A 27,112-nucleotide genomic window follows, 5' to 3' on the forward strand; every position below is an offset into this window, starting at 1 on the left:
TTATGTATTTTATTTCTTTTACTGTAAGCTGCCCAGAGTCCCTAAAAATGAAACAGGCATCTATATGGGACAGGTAATGTATTTATTTATATATAAATTAATTTGCACATCTTTATTATTGCAAAGGAAACTGCACTGAGACATTGATTGATGGGAATGTGTATTTATAAGGAATTAAAAGGATTATTACAAGGATTTCAAATAGCCTTTAAAAAAAAAGAGGCATTGTTAATCTGCAGAGCGGTGTTTTTAAACCTTGGCAACTTTTAAGACCTGTGGACAGCTGGGGAATTCTGGGAATTGAAGAGAAACACCAGTCTAGGTCATAGAACGTACAGGCTGATATATGAAGACTGAATTGCAGATTCAGTTATTAGTACTTTTATGTCATCAAAGCAACAAAGGCTATTTACCACTTTTCCTTCATCAGGATCATAAAACCTCTCCAGAAGTTGAACACAGGTGCTTTTCCCACATCCGCTGCTGCCAACGAAGGCAAGGGTCTGCCCGGATTTCACAGACACCGAGAGGCCATTTAGCACTTGGGTATCAGAACGAGATGGATATGTGAACTTACAGTTGATAAATTCAATTCTTCCATGGAAATTATCCTGATTATACAACAACAAAAAGAAAATCCTGCTTCAGAATTTGCAAATGACTCTTAGGAAGCTAATGATTGTCATTTCTATTCTGGAATGGAATAGAATAGAATAGAATAGAATAGAATAGAATAGAATAGCTTTATTGTCACTTTAAATCAGTGGTGGGTTCCGGATCCCGGTGCAACCGGTACGGTGCAATGGGGCCGGGCGTCCACCACACACACACATGCAGCGTGCACATGCGTACTTACCGCCCGTGATGCTCCGGGATGCTCCAGCTGCTTGCCGGAGCGTTGCACAGGCGGCATACGCTCCATGCACATGCGCAGAAGCCCCAATCAGTTCAAATACCAGTAAGGAGGATGGGCGGGCAGGTGGGCCCTCTGGGGCACCATACCGGAACGATACCTGGTGCTCCCATCAGGCACCGGTGCGCCCATACCGGGGCGTACCCCACCACTGCTTTAAATGTACACTAATCGGCATACATTAAAATGAAATTTAGTTGTATAAAACTCTCAAAGGGTCACCACCTCCAATATACACTACGTAAACGTGACAAACAAGCAAACAAATAAATATGCATATACCCACATGGCACAGAGAAACAACACAGTCTAGTTCAGCTCTATACATGTACATGGTGAGAAAAAAGAATCCTGAGAGTTTACCAGATGGATGGCATAGGGAACAAAGCTGTTACAGAATCTGGCAGTATTCCTGCTAGAAATACTCTGAAACCTCCTCCCAGAGGGGAGGTACATCTCACTGTTTGGGAAACCCTAACCCTTACAGCAACCATTACTGCTGGCGTTCATTATAATGTGTACAATAGAAAAGGTTGCCATGAAAGTGGTCTATGGAGCAGGGAAAGCATTGGTTTAATTAAAGCGTATGTCTGTGTGTGCATATTGAGGGGTATCCTTCTTCTACAAAAAAGAGAATGAACAGCTGGGGTTAGCTTGTAACCAACTGAAGTTCTCAAGCCCGGGGCATTCAAAACAACACAAAAAGGAAAAACGCCCTTGGAAAGTGGAGCACAGAAAAACTCCCATCCCCTGAGACTGCTTTAATGGTGAGTGTGTGTCAGGGGTGGGTTCCTGCCAGTTCTAACCTCTTCTATAGAAGAGGTCCCACAAATCTACCGTGCCATTTAGAACCGGTTCCAGCTCTCCCCCCCGCCTGTCTGCACCACGCTTGCCCGGCCTGCCACTCACTGATTGGCTGGCTCACCAATCGCCCCGCCCACCTCTAAGAGTCCTATCTAAACCTTAAAGTCTTAAAGCTGTCAAGTTTGAACACCCCTGGAGTTTTTTCCCCTAAAGGATTAGGGGTGCAAGAGTCTTGTAATTTGACAGCTTTAAGACTTGCACACTTCAATGCCAGAGTTCCTGAGCCAACCTGACTGGAGGAGGAATTCTGGGAGTTGAAGTCCACAAGTCTTAAAGCTGTCAAGTTTGAACACCCCTGGGGTTTTTTTTCTAAAGGGTTAGGGGTGCAAGGGTCTTGTAACTTCACAGCTTTAAGACTTGCGTGCTTCAAATGCCAGAGCTTCTGAGCCAACATTTTGGTTGCTAAGCAAGAGCATTGTTAAGTGAGTTTCACCACATTTTACAAGTTGGCCATGCCCACCCAGTCACATGGCTGCCAAGCCACTCCCACTCAGTCACATGGCAGGCAAGCCACTCCCACTCGGTCACATGGCTGGCAAGCCACTCCCACAAAGCAGGCCACACCTACAGAAGAGGTTCTAAAAAAAATTGAAACCCACCACTGGTGTGTGTGTGTGTGTGTGTGTGTGTGTGTGTGTGTGTGTGTGTGTGTGTGTGTAGGGATTAATAGAGGTAAAATAGCTGTTTCTGGCCTCTAGATAATGATCTCTCCCCCTTTTTGCTGGTGGGGCAACTGAGCTGGGCAGCTAACTCCGCCAGTACTCCCAAGCAAAGGCACATGGCTTCCGGCAGATTTATCGGATTACAAGGGTAGGGGGGAAAAACCCCACAGCTACCGCTTCTTTCTGCCCTGATGCAGAATCACTGAAAGGAAATCTATAATCCTGACCTACAAAAGGAAGAAATTTATACAGGATATTTTTAGGTTTATTTGCTATTTTCGGCTACAGGTCATCCTCACACAATGACTGCAACTGGGGCGAGCAACTCCATCACCGAACAATTCAATCCTTAAGGGAAACATCATTCGACCGTGCTCAATTTACAACATCAGTTCTGATACAGTTGTTAAGTGAATCCTTTTAACATCATTAGACCGCCACTTGGGACTTTCTGCCTGACTTCCACCATGACTTTGTTTGTCAGGAGACAGCTGTGAAGTTTGCAAATAGTGATGATGTAACCGCAGGATGCTGTGACCATCACAAATGCGAAGCGGCAATTGTGAAGCGCCTGAATTTTGGTCACATGACATAAGGATGTTACAACAGTCATAAGTTCAAGGACTGGTTGTATAGCTACTGTTTCAGCATGATCGTTAAGTTTGAATGGTCACTAAACAGAGCAGTTGTTAACTGAGGACTCCCTGAACTTCAGTTTTGGTTTTATTTCTTGTGCACAACGTTGGTAATTTGGTTTACTGATTGACTATAACTGTTGCATGAATTCTCCTGGTGTTTTGAGGACAATCCCATCCGAAAGTGACTTACGAAGTTCTCTAATGGGAGGACTAGAATAAAATTGGAAACTAGTAGGCAGATTTTGATAAGGGACCAGACATGCATTGGGAAGCAAAAATGATCCAAAACTTGAAAAGAGAACATTTCATTAAAAAAAAAAAACATTATCAGTTGCCATGGCTATTATGATCAAATATTGCAATAGCACTAGCACTTAGACTTATATACCACTTCAAAGTGCTTTAAGCAGTTTACAGAGTCAGCATATTGGCCCCAACAATTTGGGTCCTCATTTTACCCACCTTGGAAGGATGGAAGGCTGAGTCAACCTTAAGCTTGGTGAGATTCAAACTGACAAATTGCAGGCAGCTGACAGGCAGCAGAAGTAGCCTGCAGTACTGCACTCTAACCACTGCACCACCGTGGCTCATCTACCATACGTTTCCAGTGCAAATTGATAAGATGTTTTTTGACTTCCCTATCCAGGTTTGAGACATGATGTCTAGCCCACAGTCATGCAGCTGGTTACTGTGCCCAAGGGTGGATTAGACTCTGACTCTTCCTGCTCCTAATCTAGCACCTTAACTACTACACAAAACAGTTCTCTATGGATATTATGTCTTCTGGGATATAAAGAACAGGACTGAAAGAGTTAAGCCATAATCACAGTGTCTAAGAGCAAATATTATACCATCCAACCTTGGCACCAGAGTGCCTCGCTATTGTCTAAATATGTATTATTTGCTAAACACTGAGCTGACATTGTGCCCACCAGAGAGATGTCAGGACACTTTGCTCTTTTCCCCTTCATTTCCTGGCACACACAGCACACTGTAATCTCGTTTTCTCGAGGGCGGCAGGGGACTGCCTGACCTTTGGAGCTTTCCAATCCTACAATTATGTGATTCGAATAACAGCAATTATTTTCTTACCCATTTTTCTCCGGCGTCACTGTATGCACTGATTCGGGGAATCCGATCCACCAGCTGAAAAAAACGGGCGGCTGCTATTTTAGCCTTGGCATAATTTGGAGTATAAGAGGACGCTTTTCCCAAAGCGGTTCCACTAGTAACAATGGAGGAAATCACCCTGAAATTGGAAAAGACACATCTCAGTTTGCACCCTCCCTTTTTTTGTCTAGTCTTCACAATTTGATTTTAAATTACACGTTGACGCATTGGTAAAGCCACACTTCTGCATCCAATTTTGGTCGCTACGGTGTAAAAAAGAAGTTGAGACCAGTGGTGGGATTTACTTACCTTCTCTATCGGTTTGCAAATGTGCATGAGTGGGTGCACGCACTCACTCACTTCACTCACATGCACCACCTTCTGCGCATGCGCAGAACGTCACACATTATATTGGGGCAGATGGATGGAGCCTCCCACAGCCGCAGCTACCGGTTCACTCGAACCGGAGAGAACCAGCTAAATACCACCTCTGGTTGAGACTCTAGAAAGAGTGCAGAGAAGAGCAACCAAGATGATTAGGGGACTGGAGGCTAAAACATATAAACTGGGTATGTCTAGTTTAATGAAAAGAAGGGGAGATATGATAGCAGTGTTCCAATATCTCAGGGGTTGCCACAAAGAAGAGAGTCAAACTATTCTCCAAGGCACCCGAGGGTAGAACAAGAAGCAATGGGTGGAAACTAATCAAGGAGAGAAGCAACTTAGAACGGAGGAGAAACTTCCTGACAGTTAGAACAATTAATCAGTGGAACAGCTTGCTTCCAGAAGTTGTGAATGCCCCAACACTGGAAGTCTTTAAGAAGATGTTGGATAGCCATTTGTCTGAAACGGTATAGGGTTCCTGCCTAGGCAGGGGGTTGGACTAGAAGACAGGGGTTGGACTCCAAGGTCCCTTCCAACTCTGTTATTGTATTGTATTTGCACATCTTTGTAAAATAACTCCTGACATGGAGGACCATTCTTTATTTAGTGATCACAATATTTTATATCCTCCCCTCTTCATCTTTTTGAACATTGTTTAGCTTCCCCAGATATTTGTCTGTAACCATATGAGAATTCATAGATTCCTTGGTGTTTGAAGAAATGGTACCTCTGTAGGGGTGTGTGTGTGTTTCTTACCTAAATACGTAGCTGTAGTGAAGTCCTTCCTTTTCGACTAAAAATCCTCCGTATCGGTAAGAGACAGAATTGGCTATGAACAAGACACACTGGGCAAAGCCATAACAAACTCCGTAAACGTTCGCTTTTTTAATAGACGCTGTGTAGGGGACTTCCAGCTGCTTCTCATAAGCATCGATAAAAGTTTTCTCCCTTCCAATCCCAGCTATGGTCCTAATATTTGCAAGGGCTTCGTTGGAAATCTGATTCCCAAAGAAAAAGAAAAATCTGTTAAGGATTATAGAAAGTGCATTATATATAAATGTATACTATGAGTATGGAGGGAGGGGCGCCTTTCACATTTTGCAACTGCCAAAATTTGTATACCTGTCCATTTACCCTTTTCCCTATAAATGTTGAAAACCCCAATAAAAATTTTTATTATTAAAAAAAAAAAAAGTGTTAGATACTTGCTCAAACTACAGTGGTTTCCACCAAGGTCCTCTGTTCCAGCAGGAACAGAGGTTTAATCCTATTGGTCGAAGGGTCTGACAGATCCCTATAAAAGGGCTGCTGTCAGACTCAACCTTGGCTGGATTGTTCTCACTTGTTGTACTTAATAAAGAGCTGTTGTTACCGTTAAGCCTGTGTGTGCCTATCCATTACCCAATCTAACAGAAAGGTTTATGAATGATTATATCCACTTTAGAGAACTACAGAATTAGGATTTTTACATAGTAAAGCAGGGATTGCATGACATCCGAAGTAGGAATTGGCAAATCCAAAGCAGACAGCAAACCATCCACAGCAGGCTCAGATGGTCTCTATGGAACACCAGGCTAAATACTAATTAATTTATTGTTTGTCTCCAAGAATCTGCCACTTGACAACTCTGGAAGAATAAGATGTTTAAGATACCTTCCAGCTGTAAGGTAAGCCTGCTAACCTCAAACGATAATGGAGATATTCTTTCTTTCTTTCTTTCTTTCTTTCTTTCTTTCTTTCTTTCTTTCTTTCTTTCTTTCTTTCTTTCTTTCTTTCTTTCTTTTTCTTCCTTCCTTCCTTTCTTCCTTCCTCTCTTTCTTTTCTTCCTTCCTTCCTTCCTTCCTCTCCTTCCTTTCTCTTTTTTCCTTCCTTTCCTCCTTTCCTTCTTTTTCTCTTCTTCCTTCTTTCTTTCCTCTCTTCCTTTCTTCCTTCTTTCCTTCCTTCCTTTCACTCTCTCTTTCACTGTCTCTTCTCTTTCTTTCTTTCTTTCTTTCTTTTTCTTTCCTTCTTTCTCTTTTTTTCATTCCTTCCTTTCCTTCTTTCTCCTTCCTCCCCCCCCTCCCCTCTTCCTTGTGTGAGAATAACTATAAAAAATAGATAGGTTTAGGTCAAAGAAGTGGGCAGGGCCAGGAGTGGGGAAAATCCTGTATTTGATGTCAGCTGAATTCATATTTAAATTATATTATATAACTGTTCATGAGAACATTCCCCATATCTTTAAACATGTTTCCCTTCTACCTCATCCTGTCACATGTTGGGATTGCAACACGGGTCTTGCCATTTCCTTAGATTGAGCAACTGTCTTACTGAATAGACAAGGGAACCGTTTTGGCCTAAACGCTTTGCTTCTCCTAAAACAGTGTTTCTCAACCTTGGCGACTTTAAGTCCTGTGGACTTCAACTCCCAGAATCCCCCAGCCAGTTGGCTGGGGAATTCTGGGAGTTGAAGTCCACAGGACTTAAAGTCACCAAGATTGAGAAACACTGTCCTAAAACCTGATTTCTGATTCTGATCCACAACCCTTCATTGGTTGGCCTCCCATGAAGAGGCCAGACCTACTTTCCAACTGTAGCCAGAACTGAATTTAATCTTGACACAATGTTATTCCAAGAATTATAATTATTCCGGAGATGAGTTTCCCCTATTTGGGTCAAGACTATTATTGTAATTGGTGGCATGTGGCACAAATTCTTTCATCTGAATTACAGGCACACCTTGTTTATCTGCACGTAACTTTGTCAAGCTGTGGCTGACTCGCCCTACTCGTTCTGTGCTCAAGTTGTTCATATTAGCCAGGAGCATGGCTGCTCTTTCATTTGCATTTTCAGAACATCTAAACTAGGACCCAGGCTCATAAAGGTGGCTCTCCAAACCCCTTTCCCTTCTTTGTATCCTTATGCTGAAGTCAGAGGTGGTATTCAGCAGGTTCCGACCAGTTCTGGAGAACCGGTAGCAGAAATTTTGAGTAGTTCAGAGAACTGGTAAATACCACCTCTGGCTGGCCCCGCCCCCATCTATTCTCTGCCTCCCGAGTCCCAGCTGATCTGGAGGAAATGTGATTTTGCAGTAACCTTCCCCTGGAGTGGGGAGGGAATGGAGATTTTATAGTATCCCTTCCCTGCCACGCCCACCAAGCTGCTACACCACGTCCACTAAGCCACGCCCACAGAACCGGTAGTAAAAAAAATTGAATCCCACCACAGCTGAAGTACAATAAACTGAACACAAGTTAGACAGCCATTTCCCAGAACTTTGGCTGGCACCGCATTTGTCTGAAAACAAATTTATCCTTCAGAATTCAGGATATAGTTTTTAACCATTCTATTGTATAACACAGAAAAAAGGAGGAAGGAGCAGGGACCAAAATAAAATTACATCCAAATTTTATGGTAGACAACACTTGCATCCTTATTAAGCTGAGCAATGGTTAAAATTCCTGCCTCTAGGAATATACCTTTATGGGTGGTCCTCGACTTACGACCACAGTTGCATCCCAAATATCCATTACTCAGCAAGGCAGCTGTTAAGTGAGCTTTGCTGCACCTTACGACCTTTTTTCCCCACTGTTGTTAAGCGAATCACTGCAGTTGTTAAGGGAATCAAGTAGTCATTAAATAAATCTGGCTTCCCCAACTGACTTTGCTTGTCAGAAGCCAGCTGGGCAGGTTACAAATCAGTGGTGGGATTCAATAATTTTTTCTACCAGTTCTGTGGGCATGGCTTGGTGGGCGTGAAAGGGGAAGGATATTGCAAAATCCCCATTCCATCCCCACCCTGGGGCCAGCCAGAGGTGATATTTGCTGGTTCTCTGAACTACTCAAAATTTCCGCTATCAGTTCTCCAGAACTGGTCAGAACCTGCTGAATGCCACCTCTGTTATAAATGGTGATCTCATGGCATTAAGAAGTTGCCAGGAGCCTGAATTTTGATCACGTGATGTAAAAAGGTCAGAAGTAGGGGTGGGTTCCTGCCAGTTCTAACCTCTTCTATAGAAAAGTTTCCACAAATCTACAGTGCCGTTTAGAACCAGTTCCAGCTCCCTCCCCCCGCCCATCCTCACCACGCTTGCCCCACCCGCCGCTCACTGATTGGCTGGCTCACCAATCGCCCCGCCTGCCTCTAAGAGTCCTATCTAAACCTTAAAGTCTTAAAGCTGTCAAGTTTAAACACCCCTGGGGTTTTTTTCTAAAGGGTTAGGGGTGCAAGGGTCTTGTAACTTGACAGCTTTAAGATTTGTGTGCTTCAAATGCCAGAGTTTCTGAGCCAACATTTTGGTTGCTAAGCAAGAGCGTTGTTAAGTGAGTTTCACCACATGTTATAAGTTGACCACTCCCACCCAGTCACATGACTGCCAAGCCACTCCCACCCAGTCACATGACTGCCAAACCACTCCCACCCAGTCACATGGCTGGCAAGCCACTCCCACAAAGCAGGCCACACCTACAGAAGAGGTTCTAAAAATTTTTGAAACCCATCACTGGTCAGAAGTCACTATTTTCACTGCCCTTGTAACTTTGAAAGGACACTAAACAAGTGGTTGTAAGTGGAAGACTCAATAGTTTGAAAATTGTTCTATTTCTGCCAACGACCATCTTTTCTTCACAAAACGGGATTATTCCTAACAATTTTTCCGCATGAAGAGTGCATGAATGAAGTTATCTAGTGGGACACGATTTGTGACAAAAATCACTCTACTTCAAAGATGGGGACCTTGGCAGCAAAGAGTCTCAAACTATTTTGAATTTCAAATCTACATTTTTCATCGTTCTTGCCCTAGTTTGAATTTGGTTTCAAAACATTTGTACACCACCCAGGATCTCTCTGTCAGGGAGATGGGTGGTTTCTAAATGTGGTCAATAAATAAAATAAAAATGGATAGATTAGCTCTTACATTTCAAAAGTTTTCAAAGCCTTCGAGTTCAGAAACTTGTTTTACCTCCCTTGCAAATATTGTACGTGGATATGTGGAGATCATCTTTATCAGTGGGGACAGGTGGAAAATGACATCATTTTAAAGCTATTTCATTTAGCTATAACATTACAGTTAATAACTGTTTTCTCAATAAATGTTAATTGTAATGCTAATTACAATTTTCTTATTAATTGTAATAAGAAAATGAATTAAAAAATAGATAAGGGGAAAGACGGCATTTTGTCCTATTTAGTGATTCTCTTTTTCTCTCTCTTTTTAATTGCTCAGATGGTGCAGACTTCCTGGAACCAACCTAATGCAGCATTAGAAGAAAAGAAGGAAAATGCTAAACAAGAAACACTTAGGCTTTTAGCTTCCTCTAGGAAGAAGAAGAAAAAAGAAAACAAGGATTTGCACAAGAGTCTCCTTGACTTGTATGTGGGAGAAGGTGAGAGTCATATGCCATCTACATAACATATATTCCCAGAATCACAAGCCTTGGTATTCTTTATTTAATGCACATATTGCCTACGCTGGAAATGCTAATGAGGATGGCATCTAACCAGCAACAAATGATTAATGTGGGAACATTTAGATCCAAACACCATTCAGGAACTGCTTCTTTCACTGAGATCTAGTCATTCTCTCATCCAAGAAGAATATTGGAGAACCTGAATTTATTTGTGACTATCAGGACTATGGTGGCACGGTGGGTCAGTGGTTAAGATATTGGGCTTTTCGGCTGGAAAGCCTGCAGCCGGGGTTCAAGACCCGAGGGCCACATGATAGGGTGAGCTCCCTCCTTGCAAACATAGCAGTTCGAAAGCATGCAAATGCGAGTAGATAAATAGGTACCATTTTGATGGGAAGGTAACAGTGCTCCGTGATGTCGTGCTGGCCACATAACCACGGAAATGTCTTTGGACAGTGCTGGCTCAATGGCCTTGAAAGAGAGATGAGCACTGCCCCCTCTAGTTGGCAAAGTAAATATTTGCAAGTAAAATCTGCAGGGACTCCTTTATCAGGACTAGGCAGCACTTCAGACTTGCAAGCAGGGGTGGGTCCCGGCTGCTGCTACTGCCGATTCACTCAGGGATGCGCTTTGCGCATGCGCGCTTGATGTGCATTGTGCATGCCTACGCAGTACGCATGCGCAGAAGAAAAAGCAAGATGGCGGCACATTTAGTGCAACCGATAGAACCGGTTCAGAGCCGTGACAGGCCGAGTTACTACCTATTCAGCTGAACCAGTCCAAATCGGCAGGAACCCGCATCTGCTTGCAAGGCAAAAGGATGCATTGAAGGGCACAAACATGGCACCTCTCCGCATTTCCTTGAAGCAACAGTAAGAAAGGAACAGGAAGTTTAGATGAAGAAACTGCCAATCACATTCACCCAATATTTGATTCCACTATCCAAAATAAATGTGCGAATGACAAGATCCTAAGACATGGGTTGGTATTTAAAAGCACAATGACTATGTATGTTTACTTTTTTGTTCTATTCTTTAAAAAAAATGAGGAAAATATATGTTAAAATTAAATATATATACTGAAAAGGAATTATAAATACCATCAACATAAAATGGAGCCCGCTCAGAAGCTGAAATACACCAAGTAAATGTGATGAAGAGTGGGACGTAGAGGAGAGAGGTAAGGGAAGAAGAGAGAGATAGGAGAGAGGGCCGGGGGGGAGAGGAGGAGAGAAAGGAGGAGTGGAAAGGGGAGAGAGGAGAAGGAGAGAGGAAGGGGAAGTAGAGAAGAGAAGGGTGACAGGTGGAAGAAAGTAGGGAGGGAGGAGGAGGAGAGAGAGAGAAGAAAGGGATGGATAAGGTACAGATATGGTGTATGGAGAGCAGAAGAGCCAATAATTGTTTTTGGGAGTTGATGGTAAGATGAATTGATGTAAACATTTAACAATACAGTACGATATCAGCTATGTAATAGTATACACGTGGTTATATGTTATGAAAATGAAAAAACAAAAAAACTTTATATACAGGTATCAAAGGCCCCAAGACTTAAGTGAGGTGGTTTTTTTGTTTGTTTATGTTAGTCTTGCCTTCCCCACCCCCCCTAAATTGACATGTCCCTGTTGTTTTCTTGGCAATATTTCGGGTGATTTACCACTGCTTTCTTTGTAGGACTGAGAGAAAGGGATTGGCCCAAGCTTTCGTGTCTAAGGCAAGTGCAGACCTCACCATTTCGTGGTTTCTATATCTTAACTATTAGACCAAACTGGTTCTCCGTCAATAATTACCTCAATGTAACTACAGATGCTCCTCAACTCACAACAGTTTAATTAGTGACTCTTTGAAGTTACAACGGCACTGAAAAAAAAGACTTATGATAAGTCCTCACACTTATGACCATTGTAGCATCCCCATGGTCATGTGATCAGAATTCAGATGCTTGGCAACTATCTCATATTTAAGACGGTTGCAGTGTTCCGGGGTTCTGTCATCCTCTTTTGCAACCTTCCGACAGGCACAGTCCACGGAGAAATCAGATTTAATGACAGTGTGACTAACTTAACAATTTCTGTGATTCACTTAACCCCTTTCGCAAGAAAGGTTGCAAAATGGGGCAAAACTCACTTAACAACAGTCTTGCTTAGCAAAGGAAATTTTGGGCTTAATTGTGGTCGTAAGTCAAGGACCACTTGCACTGTATATGTATACCTTCAGAAATTAAAATCATTGAACATCCAATATTTCAATGATGATTGGTGATTGGTGATGGTGTCCTGTATTGTTCTGGGTCCTGTGTTGGTTTTTGTGGCTGGGACTCGTTTATTGACTAGGGCTAGTTTCCAGATGTCTTGTAGGCGGAGGTATCATCATGTTTATTCATGTTGTGGGGGTGTTTTTCTATTTTGATAATAATTATGAAAGTTATCGAAGTAGAGAAACACCTCCACAACATGAATAAAGGTGATGATAACACCCGCCTACCAGACATCTGGAAACCAGCCCTAGTCAACAAACGAGCCCCAACCACTACCCAGGTCGTTACAACACAAAAGAACAATGGACACACAGCCAGCACCGCACCCACACAGGATGATATGAAACAGCCGACCAATCTACAAATATCAACTCCATCTACCAATCAGGGTGCAACTACACAGCCAATCAACCCACTTACAGCAACAAAGCCAGCACTCCACACACACACACCAAGATTTATAGAGAGACAGCAGCTCCGACCATGCTTTACTCGCACAAGCACGAAGCTGAAAACACCAGACTGAAGATGGCGAGTGGGACTTTGCTGAAACATTGCCAAGACAATCTCAATCTTACACGGAAAAGACCCGAATACAACAAGACCAATATAGATATAGATATAGATATAGATATAGATATAGATATAGATATAGATATAGATATAGATATAGATAGATAGATAGAGAGAGAGAGAGAGAGAGAGAGAGAGAGAGAGATAGAGAGAGAGATAGAGAGAGAGAGAGAGGGCGGGGAAGAGGGAGAGATATAGATATAATTACCTAACAAAGGCAATTTCTCAAGCAGTTATTCATTGTCTCAGTCAGTCTTAAGAGTAAAACACAAATAAAGCTCATTACCCTTCCGGTAGCTTCCATTGCTTTCTTGTCCTGAGATGCAAAGCCTGTCAGCATTCGAGACTGAATCATTCCCGACAAGGCCAAGAAAGGCAAGAAGCAGGTTATGACTAAGCTGAGTTTCCAGCTGAAGTAGAAAGCGATAATAATGGACACTCCGATATTGGTGAAGGAATTCACAATCATGCCTATCTGCGTGCCGGTTGCCTAGGAAAGGAAGGAGATCAATCAGTCAATCACCAAAAGCTTCTCTCTGACCAGGCTTGGCTCTCTGCAGCAGATGCCGGAGAGCTTAGAGAGGCAACACAATATTTCAGGACAGGGGTGTGTATGTCCCACCATCTGCCTTACTCCATTCTGTTACTCAGGCACTGGCGTTGAAAGTCACTCCATTTCTTTACATGGACAGGAGTGAGCCATTTTGGCAGCCATCTTGGAGTATCTTAGGCTGGCCTTATTCTCTCATGAAAAGCATGGAGGCGCCATTAGTAGAAAACGGTGGAAGAATGAAAAGGTCATGGCTTCCATCTGACCTACTGCCAGCTCTTTTTATTTTTCTCGCCTATGTACAGGAAGTCCTCGACTTACAACAGTACGTTTTGCAACCGTTCAAAGTGACAACGGCAATGAAAATAGTGACTTATGGCCATTTTTCACACTTAGGACCATGGCATAGTCCTAAGTCACAAGATTTATGTTCAGATGCTTGATAATGGACTCATATTTGCAGTGTTCAGGAGTCTTTTTGCGACCATCTGACAAGCAAAGTCAATGAAGAAGCCAGATTCCCTTAATAACCATGTTACTAATTTAGCAACTGCAGTGATTCACTTAACAAATGTGGCACGAAAAGTCGTAAAATGGAAGACATTCACTTCACAATTTTGGGCTCAGTTCAGAGGTGGGTTGCTCCCGATTCGGCCCAGTTCGGTCGAACCGGTAGTGGCGGCTGCGGGAGGTCCCGCCCACCCACCCAGATGCTTCTGTGCATTTAAGCTCACGCCTACTGCTTCGGTGACTCCATCCAGCCACCTCATTCTCTGTCATCTCCTTCTTCTTTTGCCCTCAATCTTTCCCAGCATTAGGCTCTTCTCCAGTGAGCCCTTCCTTCCCTTTAGGTGGCCAAAGTATTTGAGTTTCATCTTCAGGATCTGGCCTTCCAAAGAGCAGTCAGGGTTGATCTCCTCTAGGACTGAACGGTTTGCTCGCCTTGCAGTCCAAGGGACTCGCAGGAATCTTCTCCAACACCATAGTTCAAAGGCCTCAATTCTTTGGCAATTCTCAGCCTTTCTTATGGTCCACCTTTCACAGCCATACATTGCAACTGGGAAAACCACAGCCTTGCACAAGAGGAGTAGCAAAGACAAAATTGGTCCAAAGTCCCCGTTACGGTGGTAGAATCACCAGCTAGAGTAAAAAGCTAGTGTAGCTTGGAATCACTCCATGGGAGGAAGTGGAATTTAGCCTTTATATAGATAAAGCCTGAAGCCTTTATCTGCCTGTTGCTGAGAGAATATAGTCAGTCTGGCAAGACTCTTGTGAATCAAGAAGCGGTCAACAATAAAGAAACTACTTTGGTCTACTCACAGAATTGTTCTATTTCCTTGCATGTAAATAGAATGTCTTGCTCCCAACTTAAGACCAGAAGTGGAGCTTCAAAGGAGAAAAATGTGGATTTCCCTATGTGTGTGCTATAGAAGATGATTAAGGAAAGTGTGGTTTTTTTCTTTTCCTGAATAGGCCGTAAAGTTCTCCTGTCAGGGAGGATAAATTCCCGTAGACCTCAACGGAGCTGACGTCCACACATCTTCAAGTTGCCAAGGTTGAGAGACACTGCAATAGACAGACCGTTTAGGGCAGGGGTATCCAAACTTGGCAACTTTAAGACTTGTGGACTTCAATTCCCAGAATTCAGCAGAGCTGGCTAGGGAATTCTGGGAGTTGAAGTCCACAAGTCTTAAAGTTGCCAAGTTTGGACACCCCTGGTTTAGGGAGCCTGGGCATGAATGAATGAGCGAAGACAAAGGCCTTATATTATAGAAAGTATTGCTCCCAAAATTGCCAGCTGATCTTTTTCCTCATTCATTTTTGCACCCGGTTGTTGCTTGGTGGCCTTGGAGGGGCAGATAATAATTTTACAACGGGGTTTTAATGGCTAGCCTTGTCTCCTCTCGTTGTTTTACATGATTGTTTTGATGAAATCATCATTTTAAATGTTATAAAGTTGCTTTGAGCAGCGGCGTTTGCCGCAGAAGAGCAGGAGAGAAAGGTTTAATAAAATAAATCAGAATAAATCACACAAAGCCTTCCACTGGCTGATGAAAAGACTATAATGAAGATACAGATTTACAGCTGCAACGAGAAGTGGGCCTTAGATGCTTCAGAGATCTGCATATCATGTATTAATAATGCCTTGGAAGCTTCTTGTTTTATCCCATTAATAATTATAAATCGTTGGGAATTTTACAACTACACTGGAGGTTGTGTCCACTGCCCCGGGAGGGACTCAAATTGTATACTCTTCCTTTATCAGGTTACCAAAACACACACAGTTGCCAGCAACAATTATTATTTTGCTTCATTCTGAAGCAAACCATATTGGATGGTTTGGGAAACGACTATTAAATAAAATCTCTTACCCCTTGAACTTGAGAGGCATCAGTTGCTAGTCTCGTAGTCAAGGCCCCCGGGCTGTTTCTATGGTCGTCAAACCAACCAATTTCTTGACCTAACATCGCTTGGAAGCCAATTTTCCTTAGGCGCCGTGTAAGCAATTCTCCCGCCTTTGCAAACGTATAGCCCTGCAAGGGATTTTTAACAAGTGTAAAACTAAGCATCCGTCCACATGTACAAAAAAGAAAAAAACAACAACAAGGGAGCGGGGAGGGCAGGGAGAGAGTAGCAAGAGAATGGCACCAGTGGTGAAATTCATTTTTTTTACTATCAGTTCTGTGGGCGTGGCTTGGTGGGCGTAGCGTGGCTTGGTGGCAGGGGTGGGTTCCTGCCAGTTCTAACCTCTTCTATAGAAGAGGTTCCACAAATCTACAGTGCCGTTTAGAACCGGTTCCAGCTCCTTCCCCCTGCCTGTCCGCACATCATCAAGATGAAGAGCGAGAGGAGGAATTCTGGGAGTTGAAGTCCACAAGCCTTAAAGCTGTAAAGTTTGAACACCCCTGGGGTTTTTTTTTCTAAAGGGTTAGGGGTGCAAGGGTCTTGTAACTTAACAGCTTTAAGACTTGCGTGCTTCAAAAGCCAGAGTTTCTGAACCAACATTTTGGTTGCTAAGCAAGAGCGTTGTTAAGTGAGTTTCACTACATGTTACAAGTTGGCCATGCCCACCCAGTCACATGACTGCCAAGCCACTCCCACTCGGTCACATGGCTGGCAAGCCATTCCCACCCGGTCACATGGCCGGCAAGCCACTCCCACAAAGCAGGCCACACCTACAGAAGAGGTTCTAAAAATTTTTGAAACCCACCACTGGTCTGAAATCACTATTTTCACTGCCCTTGTAACTTTGAAAGGACACTAAACAAGTGGTTGTAAGTGGAAGACTCAATAGTGCCTACCCAGTCATATGACTGCCAAGCTACTCCCACTCGGTCACATGGCCGGCAAGCCACTCCTACAAAGCAGGCCACACCTACAGAAGAGGTTCTAAAAAATTTTGAAACCTACCACTGCTTGGTGGGCGTAGCGTGGCTTGGTGGGCGTGGCTTGGTGGGCATGGGAGGGGAAGATTACTGCAAAATCTCCATTCCCTCCCCACTCTAGAGGAGGCATTTGCTGGTTATCTGAACTACTCAAAATTTCCACTACTGGTTCCCCGAACTACTCAAAATTTCCGCTACCAGTTCTCCAGAACCTGTCAGAACCTGCTGCATTTCACCCCTGAATGGCACCCTTAGGCTGAGAATGTTATTTTGTTCTCATCACCTGCAAGAACTGGGTGAAGAACGATACGAGTCCAACAACCACAAAGAGCAAGCAGACACCGTTGATCTGAGCTCTTTGCTCTTCTTTATCAGGCACAGAGAAGGTCTTGAGGAAAGAAAAGGAAATGCTGTAAGATTCAACGTTATGTTTGTGCCGTCGAAAGCACATGATGAGTTTTCAATTCGCATTTAAGCCAAAGGGTACAGCGATGTAGAAAAATCACATGCTTGTGTAGTCTAATCATTGTTCATTTCAGCATGGCATTTGAAATGGTTCATAAACAGAGCTGGCCACATCATAGTGTGTAAAGGAATGAATGCCAGACAGCAGAATCTGAGTATTAACGTTTTCCATGCTAGTCACTCGAGGGAATTCCAGGTTGAAAATATTAGCCAGGGGTATCACTGTTGGCGGAAGATGCCCAGTTGGGGGCTCCTTCCATGTACCCAGCAGGAGCTGCAGCAAAGGATGAGAGCTCACCCCCACGGCAGCAGCTGGGTCTTGAACATGGGCTTGCTAACCTCCAACCTAGCATCCTAACCACGTGAGCCACCATGCTCCTTCCATGCTAATAACTATCTTGATTGTTCCTCTCTGAGCCCTTCTCAGTTGGAGGGCATCTTTCTTACAGCATATTATCCCATCCTAGATATATCCAGTGTTAAAACTGAAAGTTTGTTAAACCACTGCTGTGGTTCTAGGAAATCTAACACTGCGCCCTCCCCACCCCTTATGAAACACACCAGAAGAAAAATACATCTGTTGAGAAGGCAGGTATTATTAGTAAGTGTCGGACAATGAGGACGTTGGGGAGGAACATGGGCCAGTCCTGGAGTCTGGGGAAGGCTCTGATGAGGGCTCTGTGTCGGAGGCAGAGATGGGGCCAAGGCCGTCTGACAGTTATCAGCTGCCTTTGGAGTCAGACTTCAGTGAGGCAGAAGAACAGCTGGAGCCTGTTCCCAGTGTGCAGATGCGCAGAATTGCCAGACGAAGGGAACAGCTAAAGAACAGAGGTCGACTTGGGAGTAAGGCCACAGGTGGACGATGAATGGCCAAGAGGAGCAAATGGCAATTAGTTCACTTAATTGGTTCATGACTCTCTCAGACTCTTGCCAAGTTTTGCAGATATCAATCTGTCAGCTCTCCAAGCCAGATAAGGTCTGTGACTGTAAATCCTGCCTTAAAATACTTTGCTGAATGTGAATGAGCAGAATTCACAGTAAATTAATAAAAAGGGTTTTCGTCAGGATAAGGAGTTTGCTTCATGCTCTCGGGCAGCCTAGGTCAGAACAGTTAAGTTCAAAGAAAGTAATGCTGGATCAGATAAAGCCATGCAGCTTTGAAGAGGAGTAAGAGACAGCAGTACAGAGAATCAGAAAGTCATAAGCCCTTTAAAAGTTTAACACTAAATGATTCGTCAGAAGAAAATCCAGCAGGATGAGTAGGTCAAGCTGCCCCCCTTTTCTTTGGCAACCATAGGAATAAAATTGTCCCTGAATTCTCATCAAGTTAAGTGGAGACATTTAGCAAAAGCAATGGACTTATATACTGCTCCATTGTGTTTTACAGCCCTCTCTGAGTGGTTTACAAAGTCAGCATGTTGCCCCCGCCAATCTGGGTCCTCGTTTTACCAACCTCAGAAGGATGGAAGACTGAATCAACCTTGAATCCAGTCAGGATCGAACTCCAGGCTGTGGGCAGAGTCTGCAATGCTACATTCTAACCACTGCACCACGGGGGCTCCTAATTTGCCATTTACTCTCCACTTGCTCATTTACTCACTGGGGGAAAAATAATAAAATAATAAAATAAAATAAAATAAAATAAAATAAAATAAAATAAATAAAATAAAATAAAATAAAATAAAATAAAAATAAATAAATAAATAATAAAATAATAGAATAAAATAAATAATAAAATAAAATAAATAATAAAATAAAATAAAATAAATAATAAAACAAAATAAATAATAAAATTAAAATCATGTCTAATCTCCCCCTTTCAAAAGCTTTAAAGGAAAAAAGGAAGTGCTAGGAGCTCTAATCATACAGGTCTTGCCACATGTGTGTCTTGCCTCTCCCCCCCCCCCAAATAGCATCTCTAACATCTTTGTGCAGACAGATTGGAAAAAAAAGTGCTGAATTGTGTTGAGATGAGAGGTAGGATTGTTTCCTCATGTGCTAAAAGCAAAACTGACAGGAAAACTAGCCTTCAGATAAACATGGGCTTTTCCACAGAATTTTGAATTGCCAGCTACATTCCAGAGAGTCATTTTGATCTGGAGTTCATTAATGAAACAGTCACATTGTCCTTTCCTTCTTTCTCTAGAATACTGCTGGCAGGATAACAGGGCCTGCTTGGAGAACCAGTCTTAAACGTTTCTTCAGAACGTGTCTTTGTTTATACTCAGGCACAGCGGTTAGATTTCCCCATTGCATCCAAGTACATTTTTTAAACAGTGGCTTTTTAAATAAGCCACACGTTAGGCAAGATTCCAGCTTCACCCTAAGCGGTAGGCCACAGTTTACAAACTACAGGACTTTAGGACAAACCAAAGAAACCACTTTATAGCTTACAGCAATGTGTGAATTCATGCAGTAATGGCTTGCGAAAATTTTCTGAAATCTTCAGGAGAGAGAGAGAAAGAGAGAGAATAACAGAAAGGAAATTGTTATGTCAGCGTTGCACACCATTTCCTGCACAACATAGGATGCTCAGTATCATTTATTACAAAGCAAAGAACACTGGTGATTGGACCTACTCCAAGAATTTGACTGAAGAGCAAGGCATAGAGAGGGTTGACTGCCCCATTGATGCCTGCCCCAAGGGATCCGAGCACCATATAGGGCCATTCGGGAGCGTTGTACTTCAAAATCCTGGTCACGTTAGCAGGTGCGACTTCTTCCTCAACCTTTTCATGAATCCGTTCCTTTGGAAAAGGAAAGAGAGAAACATTAGCATTCATGACTGCTACTTCCAGAGGACAACAGCAAATGGCTCTCCATCACCTCCCTCCCCCACGCCCGCAATTTTTCCTCAGGACGAAATCCAAAGGAGAGGAGAAATAAGGAAAGCAGCTTGCAACATTATGATGCAAAGTCTTTGCCTCTTTTCTGCACGCGGGGTCATCTCCCACGCACATACATAAAAGGGTGAGGATGTGATAGTAGTGGCACAATGCTGCTTTCATTATTTTTATGAAAGCCTGCAGACCAGCAGACATCTCTGCTTCATTATAGATCTTTAGATTTTGAGGGAATCACCTGGCAGTATTCCTAACAAAGGTGAGGTTGTCAACACGGATTTTGGCATGAGCCCCCCCCCCCCCCCGTTTAAGTGCAGTCACCAAGAAAGCCTTTTCTTTGTCCTTCCCCACCCAGCTTCTGACTCACCTGGGATACAGGTTTCCTAAATTGATGTGGACCTACATCTAGTGGTGAGGTGGCCTAGACGTGGAGCTTTCGCCTCACAATCAGGAGGCTGTGAGTTCAATCCTAGGTAGAGGCAGATATTTCTCTCTGGGAATAATGAGAGCATATCTGCTGAATGTAACTCTGCACTGGCAACAGGAAGGGCATCTGGCCAGTAAACAGCTCCATTCAGTTGCCCAGACTCCACCTCAGAAGGGATTATGGAGCCATGAAAAAAAGATGACGATGATGATGTGGATCTACATCGGGTGGACCTTTAATATCACCACAGCCCCTTTACAGTCAAAGTAATAGTCATTGCAGCACTTACAGGACCAGGGTGATATTTTATCCCAACCTATAACACTCAAATAATCTTGTCATTGCTACGTTTGAACCAGGGACGTGCGGTCAGGGGAGGGAGGGGAGGCAGAGCCTCACCTCTCATCATGAAATAATATATAATACATAATAATAAATTATAATATATATTTCCTCCCATCCCTTTTACACGGTTCCCGCTAAGCTCCGGTAAGGAGAAGAGCTTTTGGAGAGTGAAGAGGAAGAGGAGGGAAGAGGAGGAGGAGGAGGTGCATGCGTGGGGTGGTGCCAGTTGAGCAACTGGCGGAGGCAGGAGGGTTCTCGGAAGCGCCAATAACCTTCCTGCCTCTGCTGTACTTTGCGCACTCCTTGCAACTGCAATAGACGTCCAGAAGTGGCAGGGGCTGTTGGGCTGGAAGCCCAAACCCCATTAGCCACAAAAGCTGCTTCTGGACGTATATTGCAGTCGCAAGGAGTGCGCGAAGTCCAGCAGAGGCAGGAAGGTTCTCGTCGTTCCCCAGTCGCTTTTGTGGCTTCGTCATCAAGACGAAGTCCGGGAGCGCCGACAACATTTCTGCCTCCGCTGGACTTCGTCTTGATGATGTCGCCGCAGCTCCCAGGATGGACGGAGATAGCCAGAGTGGCGCCGAGGCAGTCCAGCAGGCGAGCGAATGAGTATCAGGCTGCCTGATCCTCCATCGCTCGCTCGCTCGCTCGCTCTTTCGTCCGCCCGGACCGCCTTCGCGCCGCTCTGGAAGTCCGGCCGCGCCCAGCCGCTGCGGCGATGTCATCAAGACAAAGTGGCTTGGAGGCAAAGTGCTTTTCAGTGCTTTTCTGTGCGTCTGGCGTTTAGGTAGATAGCTGGATGTCCTAAATGCCAGACCCCCGAAAAGCACTGAAAAGCAGCTGCTGTTGGGGACTGCGGAACGCGAGCCGGCGGAGCGCGCTCAGGAAGGCAGGGAATGGGATCACATGCAGCCTCAGCCTCCAGCACATGTGATCCCATTCCCCGCCTTCCTGATGACGTCACCAGCCTCACCAGCCATTAACATCACCGCACATCACTGGTTTGAACCAATTACATTTTCCAAAGACTCTTCATTGGAGGCCTCCAGAAGAATGACTTGCAATCATTTGATCCCAACAAAAGTATCACTGAGGCCAGCTCTGGTGTCATGAGATGACAGTAACCAAAGGAACATAAAACAGAAGCTTCTCTTGGTCTTGCAATGACTCTGACTGACCTTGATAAATGGTCTTCCGTCTTCTTCAAATGGTCTTTCATCTTCTTCATAGTGAGATAGGCTACGGTTGTGCTCTGAATAAGATTCTACAATTGATGCTGGATGGTCAGGGACTAGGTTGGACAACTGAGATCTGGAACGCTGTCGAAGAGATGCTCTACAAAACAGAGAAAAGTCCAGTCACGCTCTTGTCTGTCTCGGGAGTTCAGGAAATGATGCATTCATTATACAATTTTATTATATAATATAAAATGCCACCATGAGCTTTGTTCTGATGCCCCTGTTATTCTAATTGCATCTGACATTTGAGATTCATGGTTCAGTTTAAGTCATCAGCTTAAGAGCCGTGGTGGCACAGTGGTTAGAATGCAGTACTGCAGGCTACTTCCGCTGACTGCCGGCTGCCAGCAGTTTGGCAGTTCCATTCTCACCAGGCTCAAGGTTGACTCAGCCTTCCATCCTTCTGAGGTGGGTAAAATGAGGACCCGGATTGTTGGGGGCAAAAGGCTGACTCTGTAAACTGTAAACCGCTTAGAGAGGGCTGTAAAGCACTGTGAAGCGGTATATAAATCTCAGTCTAAGTGCTATTGCTATTGCTATCCAGAGTATCTCATTTTCACCCAATTGAGTGACAAAAATTCCTCAAGGCCAAAAAGAAAAAGGTTAATATTCCTGAGGAATCTACTTGGTACGGCAGCAGTCCCCAATCCACCACCCCCCGCCCAGTTTTGCGCAGAAACCTGGATAAAGTAAGGGACCTTTCCTAAAAATACAGAGGTACTGCATCTACAAAAGAGCCAAAGCCCCTCCCCCTTTCAGTATTAATTATACATAGTGCACACAGCCTTAATATTTATGGCCTCAATTCATGATATTTATATAAATGATTTTTTAAAAAGTTCCACGTCTCTCACACAACTGCAGCTTAAGAGGTTTTTTTTTTTTAAAAAAAAAAACCCTCTAAAATCCCCATTGTCTAGGTGTCTAGGTGGGAAGGTCAGGTTACCGTATCCAGGGGGAGAAGACATCACACTCTTTACCATTTCTTGGGCCAGGGCTCCATCGTCCCAAAATAAAACTTTCAGATTCCCCCAAATAAATTAACTTTTTAAAAAAATCTTTAAAATTGGGGTGTCTAAAACATCATATAATTTGAGTTATTTTGATTGTTGAAAATATAAAAGGATTTCTGATCTACAATATTTTTGTTTGCTTTCAAGGCAAGACACGTTATATATTTATAGTTATATATTTATAGTTATATATTTCATCATATAGATCTAGTATTTTTCCAATTCCTTTTCTTTTCCCTTTCCCACGGTCCAAGAAGAATTCAAAGAAAATGCAGGATATGGGTAGGGAAAAACCAGACACTTTCTTGGGATAGTATTTTCTGCAAAATAAGACTGAACTCCACACCTGACTTCCCCTTCAACAATATCATCAAATGGAAGGGAGGGGATCCATTATTACCGATGTTATCTTTATTCAGAACCAGAAGCTTCTGCTTCTGTATTTGTAAAGAACAAAGAGAATTTCAACACTACATTATTTATAGCCATCGGTGTGGATCTACTTCCTTTTCTAATGGTTTCGAACCTTCACACAGGTAGGTGTAATCAAATGTTTTTGCCACATGTTCTTGTTTAAATTCAAAGATTATTTTAGATCGATCGGGCTTACCGTAAGCTTGCTTGATAGCTTCCCCTGGTGAAAGGCTGCATTTTTTCAAGTTTTGAGTCAGATGCTGTAAGTAATAGAAGATTCATGACAACAATCAAAGGTAAGAGAATCCAAGAGAGAGAAAAAAAAATATGGTCACGTTACATGAACATCAAGCAAATCTGTTATTAAGACTGAACGTGCTTTTTTCAGGAGGCAACTGGACTTTCTTATTTTTTATTTTGAAGACATTTAGCTTCTTATCCAAGAAGCTTCTTCAGCTCTGACTGGAAGGTGGGTTCACCTGACCATCATCGGGTTAGAGATGAAGAAGCTTCTTGGAAACTGTCATGCCCCAGCATATAACTTTTATACACTGTTGTTGTTCTCTAGCCCCATCTAGTGGCCAGTGGGACAACTATGCCCTAACATGCGATCTTTATATACTGTTGTTGCTCTCTAATCCCATCTAGTGGTTGAGAGACAAATACCAAGTATATTATTTGAAGCTGACCCCACCCATTTTACCCATCAGCCTGCACTCTCAAACCGAGTGCACGCTTGGAAGCCAGATTCCATTTCCTTTAGCATTTGGAGAAGGCAGAAGCACAAAGAAGCATCCATCTTAAATCTGTGGCACAGATTAAGGACAAACCCACATCCCACAAATGGAGTATTGCTGTGAGATTTAAATTGCTTGTATTTATCCATTGTTATGTTCAGCAGTAACTCAATACTGCCTATCTTGCATTTGGTTCTCATTGTATGTATCCCTATTTTTCCCAGTTTCACCATATCCTGTTCTTTCAATAAAGCATTCAGATCCCAACGGTCTGTTTTATTGGAGGATAGGTGGGTTTAGCTGCATGTTGAGCTGCACACAGACTAACGTGTAGTGAGGACAGAACAGAAACGTCTTTTTTTTAAAAAGAAACAAGAAAGTCCAGTTGCCTCCTGAAAACGCACCTTTTGGGACAACATTGACCTGGATGACTGAGAATCTCCATAGACTGAACATTTATGTACAGTACTTAACACTTGCATTTCAAGCCTTGCCATTCTTCTCTGATCATTTAAACAGTTGATAAAGCACCTTCTTAAGCTCTGCTCATTTGGCAAACAAGCAGTCTTCTCTTTTCCATATGGGAATTTTCATAACCTACAGCAATGCTGAACTTTGCACAGGAGTGTTAAAGAGACCAATTGTCCCATGCATTTACAATTGTGTGAAAACCCGGAGCCGGTCGTCTAGCTCCTCACCAGGAGCAAAGGTGCAAGGAGATGCTGTTGTTAGGGTTCTAAATACCATGCAGAAATAAATCATTGTCCAAGGCAAAACATCCTTAAAGGTCCAATTTATTCTACAGGCAAGGTGCTAACAGCTGTTAGGCCTGACAGCTGTTCTTGGTTACATCATTTCATGTTGCAAGAAGCCAGTTGGGTCTATTTGAGCCCGCCCCTTTACCAAGCTATCATGACCAACTCACCACAAGAAAGTCAAGAGGAAAGTTAATCAAATGCCACTTACTCTGAAACAAAAATATTTTATATGGAGAAAGCTTTTTTCCTCCTCCATTCTAAAATGGAACAGCCTGGCACAAAATTTGCCTGGTTTAGAATAGAATAACAGAGTTGGAAGGGACCTTGGAGGTCTTCTAGTCCAACCCCCTGCCTAGGCAGGAAACCCTACACCACTTCAGACAAATGGTTGTCCAACATCTTCTTAAAAACCTCCAGTGTTGGAGCATTCACAACTTCTGGAGGCAAGTTGTTCCACTGATTATTTGTTCTAACTGTCAGAAAATTTCTCCTCAGTTCTAAGTTGCTTCTCTCCTTGATTAGTTTCCACCCATTGCTTCTTGTCCTACCCTCAGGTGTTTTGGAGAATAGTTTGACTCCCTCTTCTTTGTGGCAACCCCTGAGATATTGGAACACTGCTATCATGTCTCCCCTAGTCCTTCTTTTCCCTAGACTAGCCATGCCCAGTTCCTGCAACCGTTCGTAATATGTTTTAGCCTCCAGTCCCCTAATCATCTTTGTTGCTCTTCTCTGCAGTCTTTCTTTGATAGTGTTAAAATGAAGCCCTTTTCCAGTAACATATTAGATAATAAATTTCAATACACAAGGAGGAACCCTGAGCAGATGGTGCTAAGGTGCAGCTAGTGATGCTAATGAACAGGTAGTTGTTAGCAGCAGGCAGTCTGCCTTGTGAGCCTTTGCACCAACCAGATCCTGCGCTATAAATGTAAGTAGTTGGAGATGGGTTATCATTGGACAAAGGCAGCTGTGGTGGCGCAGTGATTAGAATAAATATTGCAGGCTAATTCAGCTGACTGCCAGGAGTTCGATCCTGATCAGCTCAAGGTTGACTGAGCCTTCCATCCTTCCAAGAGCGCTAAAATGATGACCAAGATTGTTGAGGAAAACATGTTGACTCTGTAAACCACTTAGTAAAGCATGGTGGAGCAAGATATAAGTCTAAATGCTGTTGCTATTGGGAAGGGAAGCACTTTTCGGAACATTAGGTGAAGACAAAAAAAATGCTTTAGGAGAACTATTTCATGAATTTGGTTACTGGACATATGCAGAAAACTCTGCCTGAAGGTATCTGTACGTTTCCACAAATCACTGTATCAATTCTTTATAGGGCTTGTTGCATAGTGGTAGAGCCATGTGTTACATGCACAAAGCTAAAGGTTCAGCTCTAGGCATCTTCAATTTTTTAAAAAAGGGAGGCTTTTAAGTCCTTGAGAGAGTTAATATCAGAGTAAATAATATCTGAGCCATATTTAATACAATACAGAAAGAAATCGTTTGATCCTAAAGTGGACCTTGATCCTTGGTTATGAAATATGGACAGTCTAATTCTCCGTGAGCTTCATTAACAGAACGTTAATTCTTTGAGTGAGGAACATGAAAGATACAGAATCAGGTACTTGCTTTGCATTGATGTTTCCATGAGGGCCTTGTCGCCTTGGCTTTGCAGAGTTACCAGTGTGAAATACACTCCTTTCCGTTCGATCAGCTCTTCGTGTTTCCCTCTTTCCACAGCTCTTCCATGCTCAAACCCAATAATGACGTCAGCAGATTTCACTGTGGACAAGCGATGAGCTATGGAGATTGCGGTGCGCCCAAAACGAGCCTACGGTGACGAAAGGAAGATTTTTGGAGCTGCACCATTCATGAAAGTTCAGCCTATGCTTCTGTCACCCCAGAGCAGTGGTGGGTTCCTACCAGTTCAGCCCGGTTCAGCTGAACCAGTAGTGGTTTGGGTCGCTGAAGCTGGCAGCGACCCAGACCTGCCACGCCCCTGAACCAGTTCTCCCAGTGGTGCCGTACGCACTGCCATCTTGTTTTTGGCTTCTGTGCATGCGCAGAAGCATTTTTATAGTATTGCGCATGCACGCACCATGCGTATCAAGCATGCACGCGCTGTGCAGCCGCAAGCGGACTGGCAGTAGCGGCTGCCGGAAG

At 43.4% G+C, this 27,112-nt stretch overlaps 1 protein-coding gene across 1 annotated transcript in view; it reads right to left on the bottom strand.

Annotated features, from left to right (window-relative positions):
• The window catches only part of ABCB11 (ATP binding cassette subfamily B member 11), a 99,896-nt gene that overhangs the window by 11,569 nt on the left and 61,215 nt on the right, over positions 1-27,112 (bottom strand). The window contains exons 17-26 of the mRNA XM_081934168.1: positions 26,579-26,780; positions 23,660-23,723; positions 21,977-22,133; positions 19,763-19,930; positions 17,002-17,106; positions 15,705-15,866; positions 13,069-13,272; positions 5,328-5,569; positions 4,170-4,326; positions 414-611 (exon numbers count right to left, since the gene is read on the bottom strand). Coding sequence (XP_081790294.1) covers positions 414-611; positions 4,170-4,326; positions 5,328-5,569; positions 13,069-13,272; positions 15,705-15,866; positions 17,002-17,106; positions 19,763-19,930; positions 21,977-22,133; positions 23,660-23,723; positions 26,579-26,780 — 1,659 coding nt within the window. The remainder of the gene's footprint in view (positions 1-413; positions 612-4,169; positions 4,327-5,327; positions 5,570-13,068; positions 13,273-15,704; positions 15,867-17,001; positions 17,107-19,762; positions 19,931-21,976; positions 22,134-23,659; positions 23,724-26,578; positions 26,781-27,112) is intronic.

Source organism: Natrix helvetica (assembly GCF_964273705.1).
Source record: "Natrix helvetica genome assembly, chromosome: 1".
Classification (NCBI taxonomy): domain Eukaryota; kingdom Metazoa; phylum Chordata; class Lepidosauria; order Squamata; family Natricidae; genus Natrix; species Natrix helvetica.